The sequence below is a fragment of the Lygodium microphyllum genome, chromosome 9, assembly GCF_053477565.2.
Source record: "Lygodium microphyllum isolate KBCC chromosome 9, Lygodium_microphyllum_v1.1.10, whole genome shotgun sequence".
Classification (NCBI taxonomy): domain Eukaryota; kingdom Viridiplantae; phylum Streptophyta; class Polypodiopsida; order Schizaeales; family Lygodiaceae; genus Lygodium; species Lygodium microphyllum.
This window is the reverse complement of record NC_141143.1, coordinates 149,529,001-149,550,829: the sequence shown is the minus strand read 5'-3', so window position 1 is coordinate 149,550,829 and position 21,829 is coordinate 149,529,001. Positions and strand designations below refer to the sequence as shown.

The window sequence follows — 21,829 nt, the reverse complement described above, 5'->3', positions numbered from 1 at the left end:
CCGTGCCTCCATTCAAGGATATTACATCCTTAGTAAGCTTTGTTGGAAATGATTATAATGGCCTTTTAGGATACACTCAACATTTGGATGCCATTACCAATGTACACAAGTTAGAAAGAGATTTGTTAGAGAAGGAGAATGCCTCTTTGAGGCAAACATTAGAGCAATGTAAGCACAAATTATTTCAATCCAAGGAGACTCTTTTAGAGCTAGAGTAACAAAGAAATCAATCGAGGCTTAAAGAAACAATGTTTGGGGTTTGCAAACAATGTAGGAAACTTCAAAATATTCAAGACATAAAGCTACAAAGCGGTGGTATTAAGAAAAGAATACATGCAATGAAGTAAGTAAGGTCTTTGTTACTTTTTTCACCATCTCATAAAGTAATTGTAAAATAATTTATGATAATTGAACATTTTTCATTGTGAATATAAGGATATCCTACAACCCAATAAAGAAAGGACTTCAAGCATGAAGGCATCAATTGAATACTTTAAAATATTTCTAAATAAGGAAACTATCAAAGAAAAATGATCCAAAGTATCAAAACCTTACAAAATAGGAGATTGAGATTTTTCTAAGAGGGAGTCAATTTAGCTCAAGTGATATGCAAGCTTTGTTGGATGAGGCAAGTATATCTAGTAGGGGATACACAACTATTTACAAATCTATTTTCAAAAGATGAGGAAATCTAAGCTGCAAGGATCGATATTCCAAACCCAACATCGCTCAAAAGAATGCTAAAACAAGTGAATAATCAAGTTCTACAACTCTCGGGAGCTCCATTTCATATCGAAGATATGTATCATTTGGCACGATGGGAGGAGATGATTTACAAAAATACAACAATATATTTTACAACGTGGAGTCCCTACAGCCAAAATCTGTTCAATTATTTGAGATAACTTGTGAATGTGATGATCTCCTAAAATTTGTACTCAAGCTTGATGAGTGCCAAATTGTGAAGGATAAAAAGATAGAATGGGTTGTCATCACCTGATGAATAGGGCACTCAATCCAATAATTTCAAAGCACAATCCAAAATGGTTTAGTGTCTAGTCTGAGAACAATATGTTCTCTCTAGGGTTCTTTGAGGTGAGCAATATAGTTTAAATTGGAAGTTTACTTATGCTAATATTGTTGTTGTGTCACATGCTTATAATATGTGTATATTCCAAGTTATATCCGAGAATTTTGAAACCTTGCATTGGATTTTCCACAAGACAAATATATCCCAAATCATTAGTGAGCAAAGAAATATGAGAATCTTGGATGTGGGAGAATATGGAAGATTCAAAGTAGAGTGGCATCTAGCAAGTGATTTGAAGATCCTAAAGTGCATGTACAATGTCTTAAAAGGGGCCAATTTGAAGAGCCCATGCATATATCACATGCATGCTATAAAGAAACTTAACAAAATGAATTGGAAAAAGGAACCCAATAGGCACCTTAAAAATCAAAGTTTGAGAGAAATTTTAGATATTCCCTTGTCTTGAGCCCATATCTACACAATGCACGGTCTGTGTAGGATCATTGAGAAATTCCTTTTCTTATGAATATGTTTTGCTTGGAGAATGCAACCTAGATCTATGCAGATCAAGGCAATTGCAGCACTTGAGAAGGCATCATTAGACATTGGCTTGCATGGTGAAAATGTGAAGATTGAAAGGGACAAGATAAGATCAAAGGATGGTTGAGACATGCCAAAGAAAATCTCCATTGGGAATGTGAAAGCAGCGAGATTTTTATCTCCACCACCTTTTGATAATCCTAGTCAAGTAAAACATTCCACTCAAAGAATTCAATTCAACAAGTGGAAGTGTATCCACAATGTAATTGTGAATCATACCGATAGTGGTGAAGCATGATCACACAAGGCCAACATTTGGAAGTCTTTAGATACAATATTTAAGTTTTGTGATATGTACGCATGGAACTCAAATGACTACCACGACTTTGAAATATCATTGGACGAATTTAAAAATTCAATGGTTAGTGCATGGACAGATCTACACATTACCCACTACACGGTATGTTATCTTTATACTATTTGATAAAGTATAATAGCTTAATCATAGATGCATGAAGCACTAATCTTAGATCCTTTCTTAGGATTTGATAGCACATTATATATAAGAACACCCCTAGGTTTTCCAAGGAATATAGCATTTTATCGGTGTAGTCAACTCAAGGTATGGAGAAAATCCATTGTCAAGCATGTAGTACCGGCTATTTCAGCCATACAAGGCATGGTGGAGAAGTAGAGAAAGCCAACTTTAGAAGAATTACACTAATGGACATATAGAAAGCTTGTCCATAGAGCTAATAGAAAAGAAGCACTAAGAACATCTAAAATCAACAAAGCAATGGAACATTTGGAGAGACAAAGAAGAAAAAAATCGTAGGAGAATTCTGATGCATCAATCAAACATACTATATGTGGCAACAAACTAGAAAAGGCAAGGAAAAACTTGGATACCCATAATCAAGAGTTCCTCATAAATACTTAAGGTGCTTGTAGAAAATTTGATAGAGAGAAGCACTTATCAATTATCTATTTTTGGAATAAACACTTTATATAACAAATATACAACTCCCTTTTTTTGAAACAACACTATTATTGAGTATACAATAATGAAGCTCACTCCTCTACTCTTGGCCTCTTTGAAGATATCCCAGCTTCTTCTTGTAATTACATATTGGGATCCTTGATCCCACTCATTAGCCCGAATGATGCATACAATAAGTGGTATTTGGCACCTAATTTTTGGAAACTAGGGTCTTGACAAAAAATTCTTATAGCTCCATATTTAAATGGATAATTGGCCGATTTGTAAGGACTTAGGAGTCAATTCCTTGTTTGATTTGCCCAAGTGAGAAACATTCAATTTTTTTTGTGTTGCCTTGAACTCTTCCTTTGAAGGAATTGATTACTCATATCGGAGTGCATCCTTGTATATCATAGTCAAAGTCTCTTTTGCAGAGAGGTATTCTATTTCCTTGACATTTGAATCCACAAGTAGATACTTATCCCAATTCGGTACAATAAGATTAGTATATTTTTCTAGATTCATTGCAACAATGGCTAGGCAATAGTCCTCCCTGATGTTAAAAAAGGCTTGGATATCGAACAAGAGAATATACTATCTTTCACCAATAGGAAAGGAAGGGAGCAGAGTTGTGGCAACTTCACCAACATCCTCCTCAACCTCTTACTCAACAATAGAATCCACTAGCTCTATATTCTGCCTTCTCAAAGCTTCAACATCGAGCTGAGCACTTTGCTCCCTCTCACTAGCCATATCTACTAGTTGTGAAACCTCTTGCACTCTCTCTGTCTCCACTTCACAAGGTTGTTGTGTATTTTCTAGGTCTTGGAGAGGCTCTTTCCCTTTATCCCCTAGCAAACATGTAGAAAGCATACAAACTCATGAAAGTACTTGACAAGATGGCACTTCTAATTATGTGCAAGGCATTGTAGATTTTCCTTCTTCATGCCCTTAGAAATCCTTATCATTGCCCTATAGAACATTTTCCTTTGAGACTTATGAGAAAAGGCATCATTCATGTGAACATACTACATGCCCTCGATAGGAACCTCTCTAGTAGATGCCCGCTCCAAAAAAGTGGCCTCATGTTCCTCAAAGTAAACTCATAAGGCCTTGATCCATTCCTCCATAGAGGTAGCGATAGAAACACCTAGGATACTTGTGGTAATAGATGCTCTTGTCCCACTTGACCAAGGAAATCTACAAGCATCTCCTCATGACTATGTTCATTCCTCCTATTCTCTTGTGCTAGAGCATTAGGAGTGCCTTTAATACTAGCAAGCTCTTGTGCTAGAGCATAAGGACTGGCTTCACTCCTTGCAGGCTCAGGAGTCCCCTCCATATGCTACATCTATGTAGCATCCATATTTTCTACAACCACAACTATATGAGAAACACTAATTGGCAAAGGGGGACTCAGACAACGTGAGGGGGAGGGGGGTTTCATATCCTTGAGGCCCCCCTCACATCATGGGCGTCCTTAGCAATTTGGGGTGGGGTGGACTCACACAATGTAAGGGGGATAGGGTCCAAAATCTTGAGCCCCACATGTGTAGGTCCTTGTTGGTTGTTTGGAGTGGCACAATGCAGGGGGTTTTCAAAATCTTGAGGCCTCCCTCTCTTGGTGGTTTGTGGTGGGGAAATGGAAAAACACCACAATGCGGGGGGGGGGGGGGGGGGGGGGGGGGGGGAATCTCGAGTCCCCCCCTCACATTATGATGGTCACTAGTAGTTGTTTTGAGACAAAGGGACCACACAACGCAAGGGGGGTTCAAAATCTCGAGGCCCTCCTCTTGCATTGTGTTGGTCCTTATTTTGGGATAAGGGGACCACACAATGTTGGGGGGGTGGTGTTCAACATCTCGAGGCCCTTCTCTTGCATTGTGTTGGTTGTTGGTGGTTATTTTGATAGGGGGACTGAAGAACATGGGGGGAAGGGGAGCCCTTGAGATTTTGAAACCCCGGTCCTTGCATTATGCAGTTCTAACACCTGGGGGAGGGGGACTGGGGGGTGTAAGCTACTACTATACCAAAACAATAAAAGTTCAAAAGAGAGTGCAACAAGGACTGCACCTTAGGACAAAGAGTGAGAACAGACCTCCAATCAAGTAACACGAGCCACAAGGAGGTCGAGAGAGAGAGAGTGTGTGTGTAGCGATAGAGAGGGAGCGAGTGAGTGAAAAAATAGGGGTGAATCTACTCCTAGCTTAGCTCTTTATAGCCTCGGGTATTACACACATGGTGACCACATGCGCATTCAGTGTGGCACATGTGAGGAGCCTCACTGGTGGACACATGACACCTCACTCATTTCTTCACATGCAAATGTCTGTGGCAGACATGTGGCATGTGCTTTTAATTCTCACATGTGTGGATGCAAGTTCTTGTTGACATGACATTGAGTGATTTCAGCACACGTAAGCATTATATGTAGCACAAAATTTGATAGTCAATTGATTTTTCACTTTGCACATTGTAAGCCTCTCAAAGCTTCATAGCTCTCATCTATGGTGGTGAGTCTCTCCTATTGTGAACTTCACACAATGCAATATGGAAGTAACAAGCTGAAAGAGCACCCTTCCCTCATGTTGTGTCAGCCCAAGTCCTACACAACGTGAGGGGAGAGTGTGGAAAAATCTCAACTTGTTCCCCTTCCTTAATGAGCTAAGGAGGATCATGAACTACCATGAGCCTCCAATTGCAAATATGCCATTTACCAAGATTATTAAACATATATGCAAAACAAGCAACCTGGACTTCCACTAGCATGCCTACATGAAGCTACCGATGACATTTTGGTAACTCATGCCCATAGGGTGACAATGATGCCTTAGGGACTTCACATTCCTCAAGTTACTCAGGTTCAAATATGACAAGTTGTTGGTCCCACAAGGCATTACTGATAGGAAGATGAAGGGAATTTTAGAGATCCCACTTCTCAAAAAGAGAAAGGAGGTGAGGGTGAATGATGTCACACCCTTGCATTCCCACAACATGAGGCTAGATGCCTAGAAGGGCACCTAGGAAGAAAGGGAGCCTTGTGAGATGGAGGCCAGGGAGACAAAGGCTAAGGGAGACCACACAAAAAAGATAGAGGCATGTTAGCATACATGAGGACAATCGTGAGGTGCTTGAGATGTTGGGTCCATTTTTTTATGTTGTGCTACCTCTAAGACGGCCACACCAGTAACAACTCAGTGCCATCTACTTTAGCAAGGAGGGTATTCGAGTCCTCTCAGACCTTCAAAAGGAGGTCAACAATCATATAATGACTGCAGTCTTAAGCTATTGTGAAAATTTGCATGTTTTTCTCATATGCATATGGTCTAAATCTTATTATTTATTTACTTTTGCAACTTAATTCCTGTAAACCTTCCCTCTGATGTTCAAGAAAAGGTTTTTGTCATAGATTATCTACTATCAATAGTTTTGGCGAAGAGAAAATATTGTATTGGACATGTGCTCGTGCTACCAAGATTGCAATTTGGATCTCATACATCTCATTATGGCATACCATGAAAGGTAAGGCCTTTTTGGTATGTGTCTTTTAAGTTATCTCAAATATTTTTTTTATTGCCAAACTTTATTGTCCTCCTTACCTTGTAGATCTCGTTGGAGCTTGATTTGTTTATGATATTCCCACACAAAGATGCTTCTAGCTAACTCAGCTGAAGGATACCATGACAATGTGAAGTAGTAAGTTCCATGAGAGAGATAGAGGAAGAGGGAGAGAAAGAAAAGCACTAGCTATGTTTTCCTTTACCAAAACAATTCTTTGAAAAAGCTAGTAAAGGGCTTCAAGGCAGTGGTTCAAGACCATGAAAGGTTAGACAACACAAGAATTATTATTTGCAAAGTGTCAGAGCAAGGTGACGGCCATAACTGCAAATGGAGAGTTTGCTACAATGCAAAATTTCTCCTAGAACATCTACTTAGGCAACAAATGGGCAATGTTAGTTTACCTTTTGTTAATTTAACCCCGCATAGCCTTAACAATTTTATACTTAGTCTCATTTCTACAATTTCATGCAGGATAAGCACTTAGCAACTTATATAGATGATGACCTTCTTTTATTTAGAGCAGAGATTGTTGAAAATCTAATCAACTCGCTTCTCATTGGAATCTCTCAATACGATCAGCGTATCCCTCTAACTCCATGCCTAGAACCTTGAGTCGAAATGCCATATCCCCATCCCAATGCCATTGACTTAAATGATGTACACTCAACTGATGACACCAACTATTTGGACAATTCTGATATAGAGAGGATACAAAGATTGCAAATATGCCAAAATTATAGTATTCAAATAGAAAAATTTCCTCTTGTATATAATCCAAAGATTTTGCAATCAAATTGCCATAATTTGAAATGGAACTCAAATAGTTTTTGTATCACTTTTTGTCCTTCTTATAATTTTGCATCAATATTTCCATTTGTACTATTGGATAGGTCCAAGCAAAAGGAAAACTTGTGTAGTATGAATGTCCTTATATAAAGTATTTATCTCTTTTCTCTAATGCACTTGCACATAAGGTTCATCGTGATTCATGTTATTTGCAAATAGAAAAATGTATCTTAAACAATGTACTAAACTTTTGGATTACATATTCTATTTATCTTGTAATCATTGCACTTAAACAAATAAGTAGCAAGGATATTTAGGTCCTGATACATTAGGTTCATTTGCACTTGACATAAAGAGATGTTTTTCCTTATGTTGAGCATCGTTAAGAGGTCATCCTCCAACCAAACTTCCAACATCATCACAGGATTATCAACATCATCTTGTAAGTCTTAATCAATTGCCACAATCTTTCCATTCACATAATGCCATCTCATGTAATATAAGATAATAATAAAATTTGTGATACAATCATATATTTGCAAACAATAGATTTATGTTCCACTTTGGACATAATCCCACATGCTTCTTTTATATCCTAGCTCTGACCTAGGAAGCCCATATATTTCTCCGATGTGTATATGAACATTGATGTTGTTTTCCAAACTTTCTCATCATTAAAAAAATCCACAAAAATATGTAATGGCATGAAGATTGTGATCTTCACATGTTTGCTAGCTAATTAGGCCGTAGATATCTTTAAATGTCTGCATAAATCTTTAATCTGTAAGATTCACATGTTTCTACTTCTGGGATTAGCCACTTTGCACTATCTAAAGCTGGGAGTGGAAGAGGAGTGAGAGATCCAAATCATGTTACGATTAATGGTGTATTGTAAAATTTGTCACTTAAAAAAAACTATCCTTGGCCAATGACCTATTAGAGGTCACTTTGTGCAATTGCTCGCCAATAGAGCCATGAATGGTATCAACAATTCCAAGTATGCTTTCGATAGTTGCCAATCTTTAAGGTTTGATGGATATATATTTACAATCCTAAATAGACTTTAATAAATTCCTCAAACATATAAACTCAGTTTCAAGCCTATTGCAATTTTTTAAACTTATAGTTTGGTCTATGGCATGGCACATCAATAGGCCAGTTTTGCAAATGTAGTTCTGAGTGCATATATGCATATTGTATAAGCACCTCCTTGAAGTTTGTCCCTGATACTTCGACCTTGAAATCTTTGACTTACCCCTTGTAGGTGTGAATGAATTCATTTCCATGTTGTCTTCTCTTCCTTGTCAACAACATAACCCACCCACCAATATAGATGGTAGTAGGATTCCACCTATTGTTATAGATTGTGATTGCTCTAATAGAAGAGGAGGGATGCCGAGAATGTGAGGCTTCCATTGACATAGAGGATGAAGCAAAAGAAGACATTGAGTGAAAAGAGAGAATAGAATAGAAAATGTTGTGTAAAAATGAAGAGATAATATGCACTTTGATGAACTATTTGAGTTTTTTTGGAAAAAAGAGAGGGATACTACAATAGAGGGAAAACCTTTGGGTGTATTATTCAAGAATTTCAAGAAAATGATCGGGATAGTGCAAGGTTGTGTAAGACTGGCAAGAAATATCTCGATCTACTATCTTTAATTACATTAGTACCTCTTGTTTCTTATGCCTCCACAAATTTATGCTCCAAAAATACCTAAAAATATTTTTATTAATCTATAAAAATGAGATAGAAGACTTCAAAACTGGAAAACCCCTATTTCACTATAACGGTAGCTCTCCTCTTATTGATTGAGAGGCTTTCTCTCTCTAAAACTAAAAGGCCCAAACTTGAGTCCAAATCTCCCCTAATGAATAGGATGTACATGTCATGTAGTGTTAAAAGTTAATGAGTGACAATTAGCAACATTAAAAGCAAGATGGCTAGAAACAATTGATGTAGTGATAGTTATGGCCATTGGCATATCACATGGTCAGAGAGAATGTTGCAACTGGTAGTAAGCTATAAAAGGGAAAGGCTCACCTAAGCAAGGGGTTTGTTCTCTAGATAGTTGGCAATTGATTGGTTTGATGGTTCACAATTGACCTACTCTCTGATTGGTAGCATGGTTGCTACGATAGCAGCAGTAGAGTTGTCTGTGGTGTATGTCTTGAGTCAAGATCATTGGCAGTACTACTACCCTCCCTCTTGTATTTCTATTGTCTTTGAATCTATGAAGTTATGCTACTTCTCTGAGATTGGTCTTTGTGTATTTGGATACTATCATTTCCATATTTGATGAGACTATTATGTTGGATACAAATATCAATACATTTGGGAGTTTTGTCTGAGTATATTTTCTTTATCTCCATTATTTTGGCTATGTATATCTTCCTACCTCAAATGTTGACTATATGCTAGGATGTTAATGTCCACTTGTGTCTATTTTGAGTATGATCGCACTTTGCACCGGGATGGTGATGCTCAAACCTGATTACACATGGTGCCATGATGATCATTCCTTTACATGCTAGGCTAAATGCATACATGTTTGCAAGGTTTGCCCAGTGTAGTTTTGACTCTTGGTAAGGCACGATTGTCTAGGTTTGATTAGTGCCAAAGGAAACCATCTCCTGAAACTCCTTCTATCCTCAGCGACGGTAAGTCCTGAGTGCAATAGTTCTCTTAGCAAGTGCAAAAGTGATGATCATAGTCCACTCCTAGGAATGGTTATGAATCCACAGTGTCACCAATCGCCTCCACTACTCCATTGAAACTAGGGAGTCATTTATTTGCTTATGCTCTACCAGTTGTTATCCCACTTATATCCCCTCTTGGACTTTTAATTTATAATAGAATGGTCTACCAAGCCAAAATCCCATTCGCAAAGTTCTCTAGATCTTTCCATCAGGATTTGAATGTGTTCATCCACCAATTTGATGTTGCTTACATTGTTAACTTCCTTGGCTAGGTCAATGAGCCTCATAAAGTCATCATATTCAAATCTTTAATGTGAAAAAAGTCCACAACATAGCTAGTAGTAGAACATGGGCGGGCCACCTAGAATGATGCAATGACTGCCTTTTGAATTAGATTTCAGCCTAACTGAATAGAAACATAGAAGCTTGAAAGGCTCCACAACCTAAAGCAAGGAGATAAATCAGTCGAGGCTTACACAACCAAGTTCATTGTCCTAAAAGGTAGAATTGACCAGATTGCCCAACCCTAAGATGAAATGTTAAACACCCTTTATGTCCAAGGCTTCAATAAGCCAATCTAGAAAGATTTTGTATGTAATGATTTATTTGGTGATAGTATAGATCATTTTTATAAGAAAGATCTTAGATTAGAACAATTCTTATCAAAAGAAAAATGGAAAAAAAAAAGAAAAAAAATCCACAAAGTTATTCCAAAAGAGCTGAGATGACGACACAGGTGATTCAAACTCTGATTCAGCTTTGGAGGTGGAAATTAATAGTGAGGAAGATGAGTTTGAGGATGAGGAGAAAAAGGCTAGCAAGTTCAAGAAGAAGAAAAAGAGCAAGAAACACTTGGAGGGCACTCAAGAAAATGAGGTCAAGAATCTATGGTGTGTAAAATGCAATAATTCAGTCCATGTATAGGCTAAATGCAGCCTGAATCAGTGGTGGTGTAGCATATATAATATGGCTACTCATAACATGGACTACTACTAGTCCAATGGCAAATATGGCCTCCCTTGGAGGATGGCAAGGTACTAGAGCATCCTAGTCCAAACAATGGAATACCATGAAAACCAATTAGGTTCAAACACTCACGGTAGCTTACAATAATCAAGAGTATCAGCAACCCTTGGTGGTGGTCATGTCATACGTGGTAGGGGAGGAAGAAGCCAAAGGAAAATTTTGGCCATTTTCTAAACACTATTTCTTTTGTATGCAAGAAGGGCACTAGAGATCAAAGTTTCCCAAAGCCCAGGCATATGATGCCTAAAGAAGGCAATGGATAGGTTTCGACATCCATGCATCGAGTCAACATAGTGGAAATCAAGGAGCTAACAGAGCCAAATGTCAACATGGGAACCCAGTTTGAAAAAACTTACAAGCAAGTAACATTGAAACCCACAAGAACTTCATAGGAAGAGTAGGAGAGAGTCCACCATCAAGTGGTTGGATGGATAATAGGTGAATTGGCCGCAATAAAATATTCGCCATTGAGTTTTGATCCAGAAACCCAAAAGATGGTATGGGAAGGAGGCAAAGAATCCTCCACAGCAAAATGATGGTCAAGATAATAAAACCCCAAGAGGAGTTAATGGAAGCCGCACTATGATGAACTATTCGCAGTGTAGCTATTAATGGGATGCACAAAACCGATTCCAGGAGTAAAACCAGGTGTGAAGATAAATCTGCACTCAAGTTTAGGATGGAATCAACAAACCTGTAGAATTGCCATGGTCTTGAAGATTACGAAGTCTAAAATGTAGTAAGAGAATGTTTGGAAAGTACCAATCTCAAAGCAAGATAAAACCAAGCAAGTTGCAAAAGAGGATCCACAACCCAGTGGTGTCACCAAAGTTTTATTTGCAAAGGCACAAACCTCACATATTGTGAGGACTAATCCATAGTTTAAAATTTTCAAAGTCTCTCCCATAATACATTGAACAAGCATTCAAATATTCATGTTGGAATTCAGAAAGATAAGCATCCAGAGGTTTATCTTGGTAAACAAAAGAGTGATAAAATGGAAGTTCATCCCAATAAGGACTAGGAAAAGAATCTAAAAGATCATCCAGGAGAGAAGCATGGTAAGACTTTGGAAGCTAATCCTAGAGGCAATAAGAGCCAGAAGTCTAGTTCTGATCTCGCAAAAGAGGAATGGGATAGGCCAGGAGTTGCGGCTATTTTAGCTTCATTCGAAGAATCAATCAGATGGAAACTATTTAATATCACTATTCCATCATGTACTAGCTTTCAAGGACCACCTATTGAAGATTATCTAGCTGTATTGGCCAATGTTACTAGAGCCCCAAGTAGTAGTTATGATTGCAACCACTCTAAAGGAGACAATCTAGAGGAGGGTTTAGTAGGAGCCAAAACCACCACGCCCATTGTTTGATTTGACAATTCCGATACTCCATGTTCAATGCAAGGACAAAATCGTCCAAAATGTCCCACTTAACAATGGATCTAGTGTCAACCTCATCACTTTGGCAACCTGTAAGAAGGAATTCGAATTGATGGATCAGAAACCAACCCCATTTTTGGTAAAGAATGGCAAAACAATAAAGAATGAGACTACTTGGCATTATTCACTTTGTGCTTTTGGAAATCGCTACCATTCCCTTCTTAATTTCTTTAGTTGTTTTGAATATGAAGCATGTAGGCTAGGATTACCACCTCTTGTTGGGAAGGACTTGGCTCCACTCAACATGACTAACTCATAATTGGGATCAAGACAAACTCACTCTTTGCTGGAATCAATACAAAGTTACTATTTTCTTGCAAAATGTTTTTCCTCCCTCACTACAATGCAAACCGGCCATGGTAGAAACAATCAACATGGTGAAAAGATTTAGTGATAATGAGGAAAATAAGTTTCTAATGGCCAATGCAGGTTTATAGCCACAGTACCTAGTTGATGTTTTGTAGATCAATGAATAGTCAGTATGTGCAACTGTAGAGTCTACTAGATAAACCTCCAAAGAAGGAGGAGGAGGGCAAGACTTCGAAGATTTCAAAATCGAGAACCCGCAATCTAAAATAGGAGATGAAGACATTGAAGACATTGCAAAAGCTAAGATAGTAGAATTGTTGAGACAAGAGAGAGAGTTTGAAGCTCAGATGTAGAAAGTCATGAGAGTAAAAGAGGATGAATTAGCTACAATATTTCTTGGTCTAGAGGAGACCAAAATAAGTGAAAATTAGTGCTCACCTTGAGCTAGGATTCCGAGAGCAACTGGTCAGTTTACTAAAACAATTCAAGGATGTGTTCACTTGGGATTATTCAAAAATGAAAAGATTAGATTTGTAATTCTACTAGCACTGAATTTTCTTGAAGCAGGATGTTGTTCTAGTCTAAATGTCAAGATATCGAATGGATGCAAGCATAGCCAAACAAGTCAAAGAAGAATTGGACTAACTGCTACGAGTTGGCTTCATAGCCCTAGTAGATCAAGCTGATTGGATCTCACTAATTTTCATTGTCCCCAAGAAGAACAAGAAGTTGAGGATTTGTGTTGACTATAGGAAGCTCAATGCTGTCACCATTCCAAATCCATTCCCTATTCCTTACCTAGACAGTATTCTAGATGAAGTGGCTAGTTAGGAGATTATTTTTTTCTAGATAGATTCAATGGCTACAACCAAGTTTGCCTTGCTCCAAAGGATCATTCCAAAATGGCCTTCATTACAACGTGGGGTGTCTATGTATGTACAATGATGTGGTCTAGTCTAAATAATGATTTGGCTTCTTTTCAAAGGGACATGCAAGAGATATTTGACCCCTATCTAACCAATTTCATGAGAGTATTTTTAAATGACTTTAATGTGTCTGAGAAAGTATTGCTCCACCTAATACACCTCTGGTTGCTTAGTTAGATCTAGATATCTATTCGATCTAGAGCCTTGGTTGCTCAATTAGATTTGGATCTCTATCAGATGGATGTTGAAATGGATTTGCTACATGGGGACTTGCATGATGGGATTTATATGCAATAGTCTAAGGCCATTCAAAAAAAGGCCAAGGAACACCTAGTGTGCAAGTTGAGAAAGAGCCTTTATAGTCTTAAACAGGCACCTAGAAAATGGTATCATAAGTTTGATGCATTTATATTATTGCAATCTTACTTTTGTAGTGATGTGGATCTGTGTCTCTACAGAAAAGGCTTGTGATAGCAACCTTATTATCTTGGTAATTTGTGTAGATGATATATTGATTGCAAGGAGAACTCATGATGAGCTAGATGCTTTGAAGACTTAGCTCAAGAAGAGCTTTGAGATGAAGGACATGGGGCAAGCCTCATATATTCTTGGTATGTGCATCATGCATAATCGCTCTAAGGGGATCCTTTACCTGTCATTAGCAAGCGTATATATAGAAAGTGCTTGAGTGACTCAATATGCAGGATGTTAAGCCTATTTGGTGTCCTTTACCTTCCCATGTGAAGGTCAATCAAGCCGATTATCCCCAGTCAAATGAGTAGAAGGATGAGATGGCCAAGATTCCTTATGCATCCACATTGGGCAATTTGATGTATGCCATGATAGCCACTCATCGTGACATATCATTTGTAGTGGGAGTTGTGGCATGCTATATGGCTACACCTAGCCAGCAACATCGGAATGCCAAGATAGGTATCATGAGGTATCTAATAGAGCCACTGCAGATATGTGTATTTGCAATGGTGACTAGGATATTATAATTGTGAATTACACTAACTCCAAATACGTAGAACGTGCAGATAGTAGGAAGTCCACCCCTAGATATGTCTTCACTTTTGTCGGAGATGTTGTTTCTTGGATGTCTAGGGTATAGAAATGCACAACCTTATCTACCATTGAGGTAGAGTATATTACATCTATTGAGGCTTGCAAGGAGGCCCTATTGTTAGGTTGTTTGGTATTAGACCTTGGTATTACTATTACTCCTACACTGCATTCGGATTCTATAAGTGCTATTCAGTTGGTCAAGAATACAATCTTCCATGCAAAGATAAAGTACATTGAGGTATGCTATCACTTCATTAGGGAGGGGGTACATGACAAGTCTATTGAGCTTGTCAAGATATTGATTGAGGAGATTCATGTAGATCTCAAGTGAGCTTATAAAGATCTCAAGTGAGGAGAATCATGCAGATCTTCTTACTAAAAATCTATCAGTAGAATGTTTTTCCTTTCTTAGGAAGATGATGGGCATAGGATTAGATGACATCTTTTCTCATCCTATTGTACTTTCTTTGCATTTTTACATTGTCACTTTTTTCTTGTTCTCTCCTCATTAGCGGAACATTTGCCTTTAAGTCAGAGGTTGTTGGGAGTAAAGGTACCTATGCCTATGCTGCCCTATCTTTACTTCACACATTGTGACCACACACCTATACACTATAAGTGACGGGCACCCATCACTATCACTTTATTATTTATTCTTCCAGTGACCATTAAATAGGGGAAGGCCAGTCACACATTGTGACTATTGGAGTTCCCACATCCTATGTCTCTCACTTGCTCTCTTACTCCATTGACATAGCTCACATCCCTCTTGCTTCCACTTGCTCATGCTTGCACTCGAGCTGCACCTTTCAAGCACCTCCAAAATTTATCCCAAGTCATATATGTGGCTTTGCATTTAGACATAAATTCCTAGTACTCACACTACCCCTAGTTGTAAATGATGGCTTGATGGTTGGCTAGGACCCATACAATTTGCATATCAACTAGAAAGAGGAACGTTTAAGGGCATGTTGCAAGCACCTTTTGTTGCAAGTGTTAAATAGGCCTTTCAAGTGGGATTCAACACAAAGGAGCCAAAGTATCCCATGTATTGAAGTTGATAACACACTTCTAGGATGATGAAATCCATTTCCTCAACAACAAAAAATGTCAATATAATGCATTTTATAGTGCCAATGGAACTATAGAAAATGAAGGTTTTAGCTTGATACTAGATGGGAAGTTGGCAGTGATACCCATCCTTATTAATGTGGAGACTAGGCAATGTTTAGGTGACCTTAAGAAGATATTTTCGTTGCAAATTACTCAAAATTTCAATTTACCAAATCCACATAGGGAACCAAAGTTCTAGTAGATTTAAAAGAGATGTGCTCAGCACTTAGATAATATTTCATGATTGATTTAGAAAAAAAAAATGCATTGATATATGTAGTTGTGCTAGGCATAAGAGGATCTAGTTACATAGTATGAGTACATGACTTCTCTTTGTGATGGCATGACATTACTAGTTGAAGCCCATGTGAATACAAATGTAGTTGAATCCTTTTGTATAAGCTTCATATATGAGCTTTAAAATTTTGGATTAGTTATTCAAAGAAGAAAAGTGGATAAGCCAATTGAGATAATCAATATCCTAATTCAAATTCATAGTCAATAAAATTGACACTACCCTCACATGAATGGCGATAATGCATATATTTGTGAGGTAACCACTAGTCAAAGCATGCTAGACTTTCAAAGAAGAGTTACTACATCCATCTTGTTAAATGTGTGGATGCCATGTCACAAAGTGCTTCATGTCATTTCTCTATGATCCCTTAATCTAAAAAATGAACAAGGGTAGTAGAATGGTGGCAAGCGCAATAATTACTTTTACCTACTTTCTTACCTACTAGTACCAACAAATAATAGCTACTATAACTATAGTTTAGAGTATATTATCAACATAGGACTATTAAGATCTACATGCAATAGTAGCAAGCTCCACTTTGTATTATTTTAGGCACCTCTCATCAATAAAGTGCTCATGTGAGATCCCAACCCATTATTTACTATTGAAAGGCATTTTCAATGTTGTACAATCTCAATGAGAGCCAAACTCACTCTTGTACCAATATTAAATTATTCTCAAATTTATATTACACAGTGGATGAGAAGGTTGAATGTAATCTCTATTTACTTCTACAATAATAGTGGCCACAAGGAGAAAATATATGCTCAAGAGAAGAGAACTAGTCATGAGCCAATGGTAAAGGGGAGGATGCTTAACCAAAAAGGGAAAACCTAGATCCTAATGTATATAATGTGTAAGAGTGAATAGAGAGATGATTCTTGTGTTTTTGAGTCCCTATTCCCCTAACCTTTTGTCTATCATCTTATTGCACATTGCTTGGAGAGAGAGTGTGTGTGAGTTCTAGTGAGGGACTAGTGAAGATAAAGCTCATTTTTATCTATTTCTTTCAATCTCTTCTTCTTCTCTTGCTTCCATAGTGCATGAAGGGTAAGAAGTTGAGTGAGAGCTAGTGTGTAAGGGAGAGTGAGAGAGGAGCCATTAGGAGGAGCTCTTCTCCATCGATGCTCTCCTTCTCAACCTTCTCTTGGCATTAGAGATAAGTGGGGTAAATGTGAAGTTGTAGTGGCGGTGGCTTGAAGTTCAACACATGAATTGGGAGGCCATCAATGAACATCCCATGCTTTTATCCTATAACATGGTGAAAATAAGTAAGTCTATCTAATACAACAATTGAATCTCTTAATTTCTTACTTACATGAGGTGTGGGGAAGCTTACATGGTTCAAAGCTAGAACACGAGCCAATGAAGTGAGAGATAGTTGAGTCATTAGTGTATCAAGCTCTTGAAAGAAACAATAACCTATTCAATTGTCAAATGTCTAAATAGCATGCCATAAAGTGCTCTAATGCCCTGTCTCTAAGGTCCCTAAATATCAACAACAAATGATGCTTAAGTAGAGTGGTAGCAAAAGCAACACTTAACCTTACTTGCTTCTGTATCATACTAATACAAGTTTCTCGTGCCATACAATAGCAACATGTTCAATAATAACAACCTATTCAAGTTCATAGTCCATGACTAGAACTCCCTTATGATGATTGGCCACCCCACAGTTCATTATGATGAAGTGGTGAGTAAGGAGGGTATTCTTGTCGTAGTATATATAGTTAAAGTCACTGCTTGCCATCTTTATAATATTGTTGCAACTCTTCTAGAGATAATAATACAACTCCATGGAATGCGATGAACACTCCAATGCGATTAAACTTTTGTATCTTACATCATTCTAGATGGCCACATAGAACTACTCCAATAACCCCCCTAACCAAGGTAACATTTGTAGTGCACATCATCCTACATGCTTACGTAGAATTTCTCCCATAACCCCAACTGAGATAACAAATACAAGTCCATTAGGGGTCTCGTGAGGAGCCATGTGTGCAAGGATATTCAATGTGCAAGACTTTTGCAAGCATAGAGAGTACCTCCATTTTTTAGGGTATGATATTTAACTTCAACCAGTTTTGACATATAAGTTGACACGGTCAAAGACATCCATTCACATGGCTCATAACTTGACCACATGGGGTCACGCATGTATGATTTACCTAAGTGTGTCTTTGCTCTTATGGACTTGCATACATCTGGGCTCTAAGCATTGTCTAATACCCATCATTGTGCAAACTTTATATATTAAATGAGCAACACCAACAAATCAGTAAAGCAAGAAATTTTCAAGTTGGGCCCCACAGATTATTTCTTTTTTTGAACATTGCGTGACTGACCTTGTAGGGTTTCAGACTTATAATAAGTTCATTAGGGATTGTGCATAATACATTTTTCTTGCTAAGACCAGTTTGAAACTTCATTTTCATGTCCAAGACAATTGAATACAAATTGGAAACAAAGATATTCATTATTACAATGGCAGTGTCAATGCTCGATTCGTCACATGAATCTCAACACATGCTTATCAACATTGTCATTGAACATATCTAAAGAAAGAGAAAGGATGTGATTCAACAATGACATTGAGCATATCCCCTTGGAAAATGAATGTGGAGATGGGTCTCTAGTCTAAAAAAAGTTTGAAACAAAAATATATTGAATTTTGTGGAGGTAAATTGCCTTGGTCTCTTTGAATTTGGCCTACGATGTTGGAGAACTCATGTGAAGTAACCAAGTAAAACTTGAAGAGGCCCATGCTATTTACATTTGTGCAAGGAGATGTATGTGCAGCTGGGTCCAAACAAGAATTCCCAAACTTTTCAAGTTGAGAGTCCATGCCTTTGCTTTATGAAAAGTTATTGATGCTTGAAGCGAGATTTGAGTGTAATTGAAGCGTTTGAAAGAGTTTCAGATTGTTTTTGCCTATGAGAGGCCGATGGATCCAAGGACTAATCGTAGATCTCCACACGCTTGAGCATCTGTATTCTTTGTGTGATGAGGAAAGCTACCACAAGGACTTGAAGGAAGCCAGCTAGGGTGAGGAGGATGATGCCTGTGAGCTGGCCTTTGGAGAATGTCTGCAGGCCAACTCTAGGTCTGTGGCGGGGCAGGGGGTGCTTGCCTTTCATGATCAAAGGGCCGGGTGGGGAGAAGAGCTCCTTATGAGGAGGAGGAGATGGTGGAGGAGGGGAATGAGGAGGGGGAGGGGGCGATGGTGAGGGGGGAGGAGGAGGAGGGGGAGGAGAAGGAGAAGGAGAAGGAGAAGGGGGAGGGGGAGGGGGAGGGGGAGGGGGAACGGGAGGCGGCGGGGGAGGGGAAGGGGGAGGGGGAGGCGGCGAAGGAGGCGGTGGTGGGGATGGTGGCGGTGGCGATGGTGGAGGCGGTGATGTTAACAGTGGTGGTGGTGATGGTGATGGTTGTGATGATGGCGGTGTCTCCAATAAAGCAGTGCCTTGAACCCCCCTTGCTCCCATTGCCACTTGTTGGTGCCATCCACAACACAACAACAATAGCACTCTTACCAGCAGCAAGTCAACCCCACTGCCCCCCTGACCCCCAGCCCCTCCCCTGCGTCTCTGACCGTCCCCATTGCTTCTGATGAAGAAGCTGCCCATTCTAGACAAAGACTGTTGATGAACAGGCCAAGTGCTTGCTTCCATGCTCACCGTGCAAGGTGGTTTAGAAGCCCTCATGTAGCATTCATGGTGCCTTCTTAGTACATCCCTTCATGATGCCTTATTAGCACATCCATAGCACGAAAAGGGCGATTGTTTGTCAAGACGGTTCTTGAAACCTGCTTCACAACTGATCTTGAGAGATCTTAAGTGTCTCTGTCAAGTCAGCTCCTTGATTAAGCACCCCCTCAAGTATTCCTTCTGAGTCTAATTGAAAGAGTCCAGCTATTCCTTCTATTATGATGTTATCTATGGCTGTCCTTGTATCCTGTTTGGAACCGCTTAGTACTGGCCTGCCACCATCCTTCAGAATTTGATACATTCACTGCCTGCGTGATATCCGACACCTGAAAAGGACACTCGTTGCTGCGATTTGAGTGCAAGGATCGCAGCAAGCTCTTCGATTGGAGGTAGGAATGTGTATCTGATTACACAATTGACAGATGGCTGGCTGGCCTCTGCAAGACTACAGACCTCGAATGCAGCAAACTCTGCGAGAGAAGGCCCCGTTATATTCACTGCATGTTCTCATGTTTTGCCTTGTTGATATCTTAAGGAAACAATGCGTTGGTTTCAATTGTTGTGTTTTAAGGAGTTGATGAGAGTTCGGATTGAGAGAGAGAGAGAGAGAGCAGATCTAACCTAATTATCTGTAGCACAGAAAAAGAAGACCCTACTGCAGATGGAGGAGCAGAAAAAGAAGCCGCAGGGGAAGAAAAGGAGGCAAAAAGAGACCATTATCCTTTCTGTTGCACAAAGAAGAGTGACAGCCTAGCAGCACATCCCTTCCCACATGCAAAAAGCCCCTTAAGAGGGCCACCATCGCCATAGTTTATACCAAAATGAGCGCTGGCTACTAGTGGCCTCCTATTATGGGTCCTCTTCCATCAAAGTTGAGGACCAGCTCACCAAATACCTTCTAAACTTGTTCCAATCTACTTAGGCTGGTTACACGCCAAATGATAGACGCCCACTTTGTAAGCTTTAACCAGTCAAAATACTTATTTAAGGGTTGGGTGTTCACAGTCCTTTGCACACTCAACAGGACATGACTTGTTATTTACTTGTTAAACAGGTGAACTCCCCTTCCCACCCACTTTTGGACGCAGAGTCTTCACTGCCCACTTTGTAAAGTGCACTTTTTGCATTGGCAACCAATAAAAAAGTTTCTAAGTTTTTTTTAAAATTAAAACAAAGTGTGTCTATTTGGTGTGTAAATGTATGACACCCATGTCCATGCCCACTTTCCAAAAGTGCATGCCCACACTTTGGGCAGAGGTTAGCCGTCTGTCACTTAGTGTGTAACCAACCTTAATTATTTGAGAACATGCCCTATGGCATGGGGTTGTAGCCCAAGTGGTTTGAGTGTGCTTTACAATCATTATAGGTTTCAAACCAAAACAAAGGGCATGGGGTTGTGGGCAAGTGGTTTTGACTTTGCATCTGTTTTAGAGGTGCCATATGCAGGTTGATCAACATGGGCATATGTAATCTACACTTGCATGCAGCTAGGCAGTTTGAATTATGACCTTGCAATAGATATGCAAATCCATGGATTACCCTACACATCGGGAATACTTCATGGACTTGTCAAAGTTAAATCATGTGGCCATCTATGATTCACTCAATGGACCTATGTAGATCAAATCACTTTCCTTCTCTTTCCGCATGTTTGACATTGCTAGGGGCCCCACCACAACTAGACTTGCACATGGTGAAGTCAAAGATCTATATGTCTTGAGATATGGTCCAATGATAGGCTTCTAACCTTGTTAGCCATGGCACCACCTTGCGTGCCAAAGATAAAATGGTCCAATGATAGGCTTCTAACCTTGTTAGACGAATTGTATTTCAATATTAAAAGATCACACATTCCAAAGGATTCATGATATATATTTGTGCAAGAAGTGCAAATAATGCACCATAATATGAAGAGAAGTCATATAAAGAAAAATGCAGAAACTAAAAAAGTGAAAGTATACCCAAGATATTCAATACCATTTATGATTAGCTATTATACGGACTAGTCTATCTTAGTGCATAACAAGCCTTCTCATATCAACATGTGTGCACATATATACTGAGATAAATCATAACCCAAGGGACTTTGTTATCATTTTAAGTTACCACATTTATATGCTTTATGTCCCTTCTTAGGCATGTTCATGTAAGGATATATATCTGATTGCATTAGTTTATGCTTCATACATATTTTAGCAAAGGAATAAAATATTTTACCATAATTAAACTATTTAAAATCCCACTCCATCTATTGATTACAAATTTAGCATAGAATTGTGGCATTATAGACAAAATCTACATGTGTGTGTGTGTGTGTGTGTGGAGGGATGGAGGGAGGGAGAGAG

General features: G+C 38.9%; 1 protein-coding gene across 1 annotated transcript; it reads right to left on the bottom strand.

The window, feature by feature from the left end:
- Positions 1 to 18,188: 18,188 nt before the first annotated feature.
- On the bottom strand, positions 18,189 to 20,426 carry LOC148031706 (uncharacterized). Its single transcript, XM_087685275.1, has one exon. It carries the CDS (start codon positions 19,479 to 19,481, stop codon positions 18,738 to 18,740), a length of 744 nt encoding a protein of 247 aa, XP_087541401.1. The 5' UTR covers positions 19,482 to 20,426; the 3' UTR covers positions 18,189 to 18,737.
- Positions 20,427 to 21,829: the final 1,403 nt, after the last annotated feature.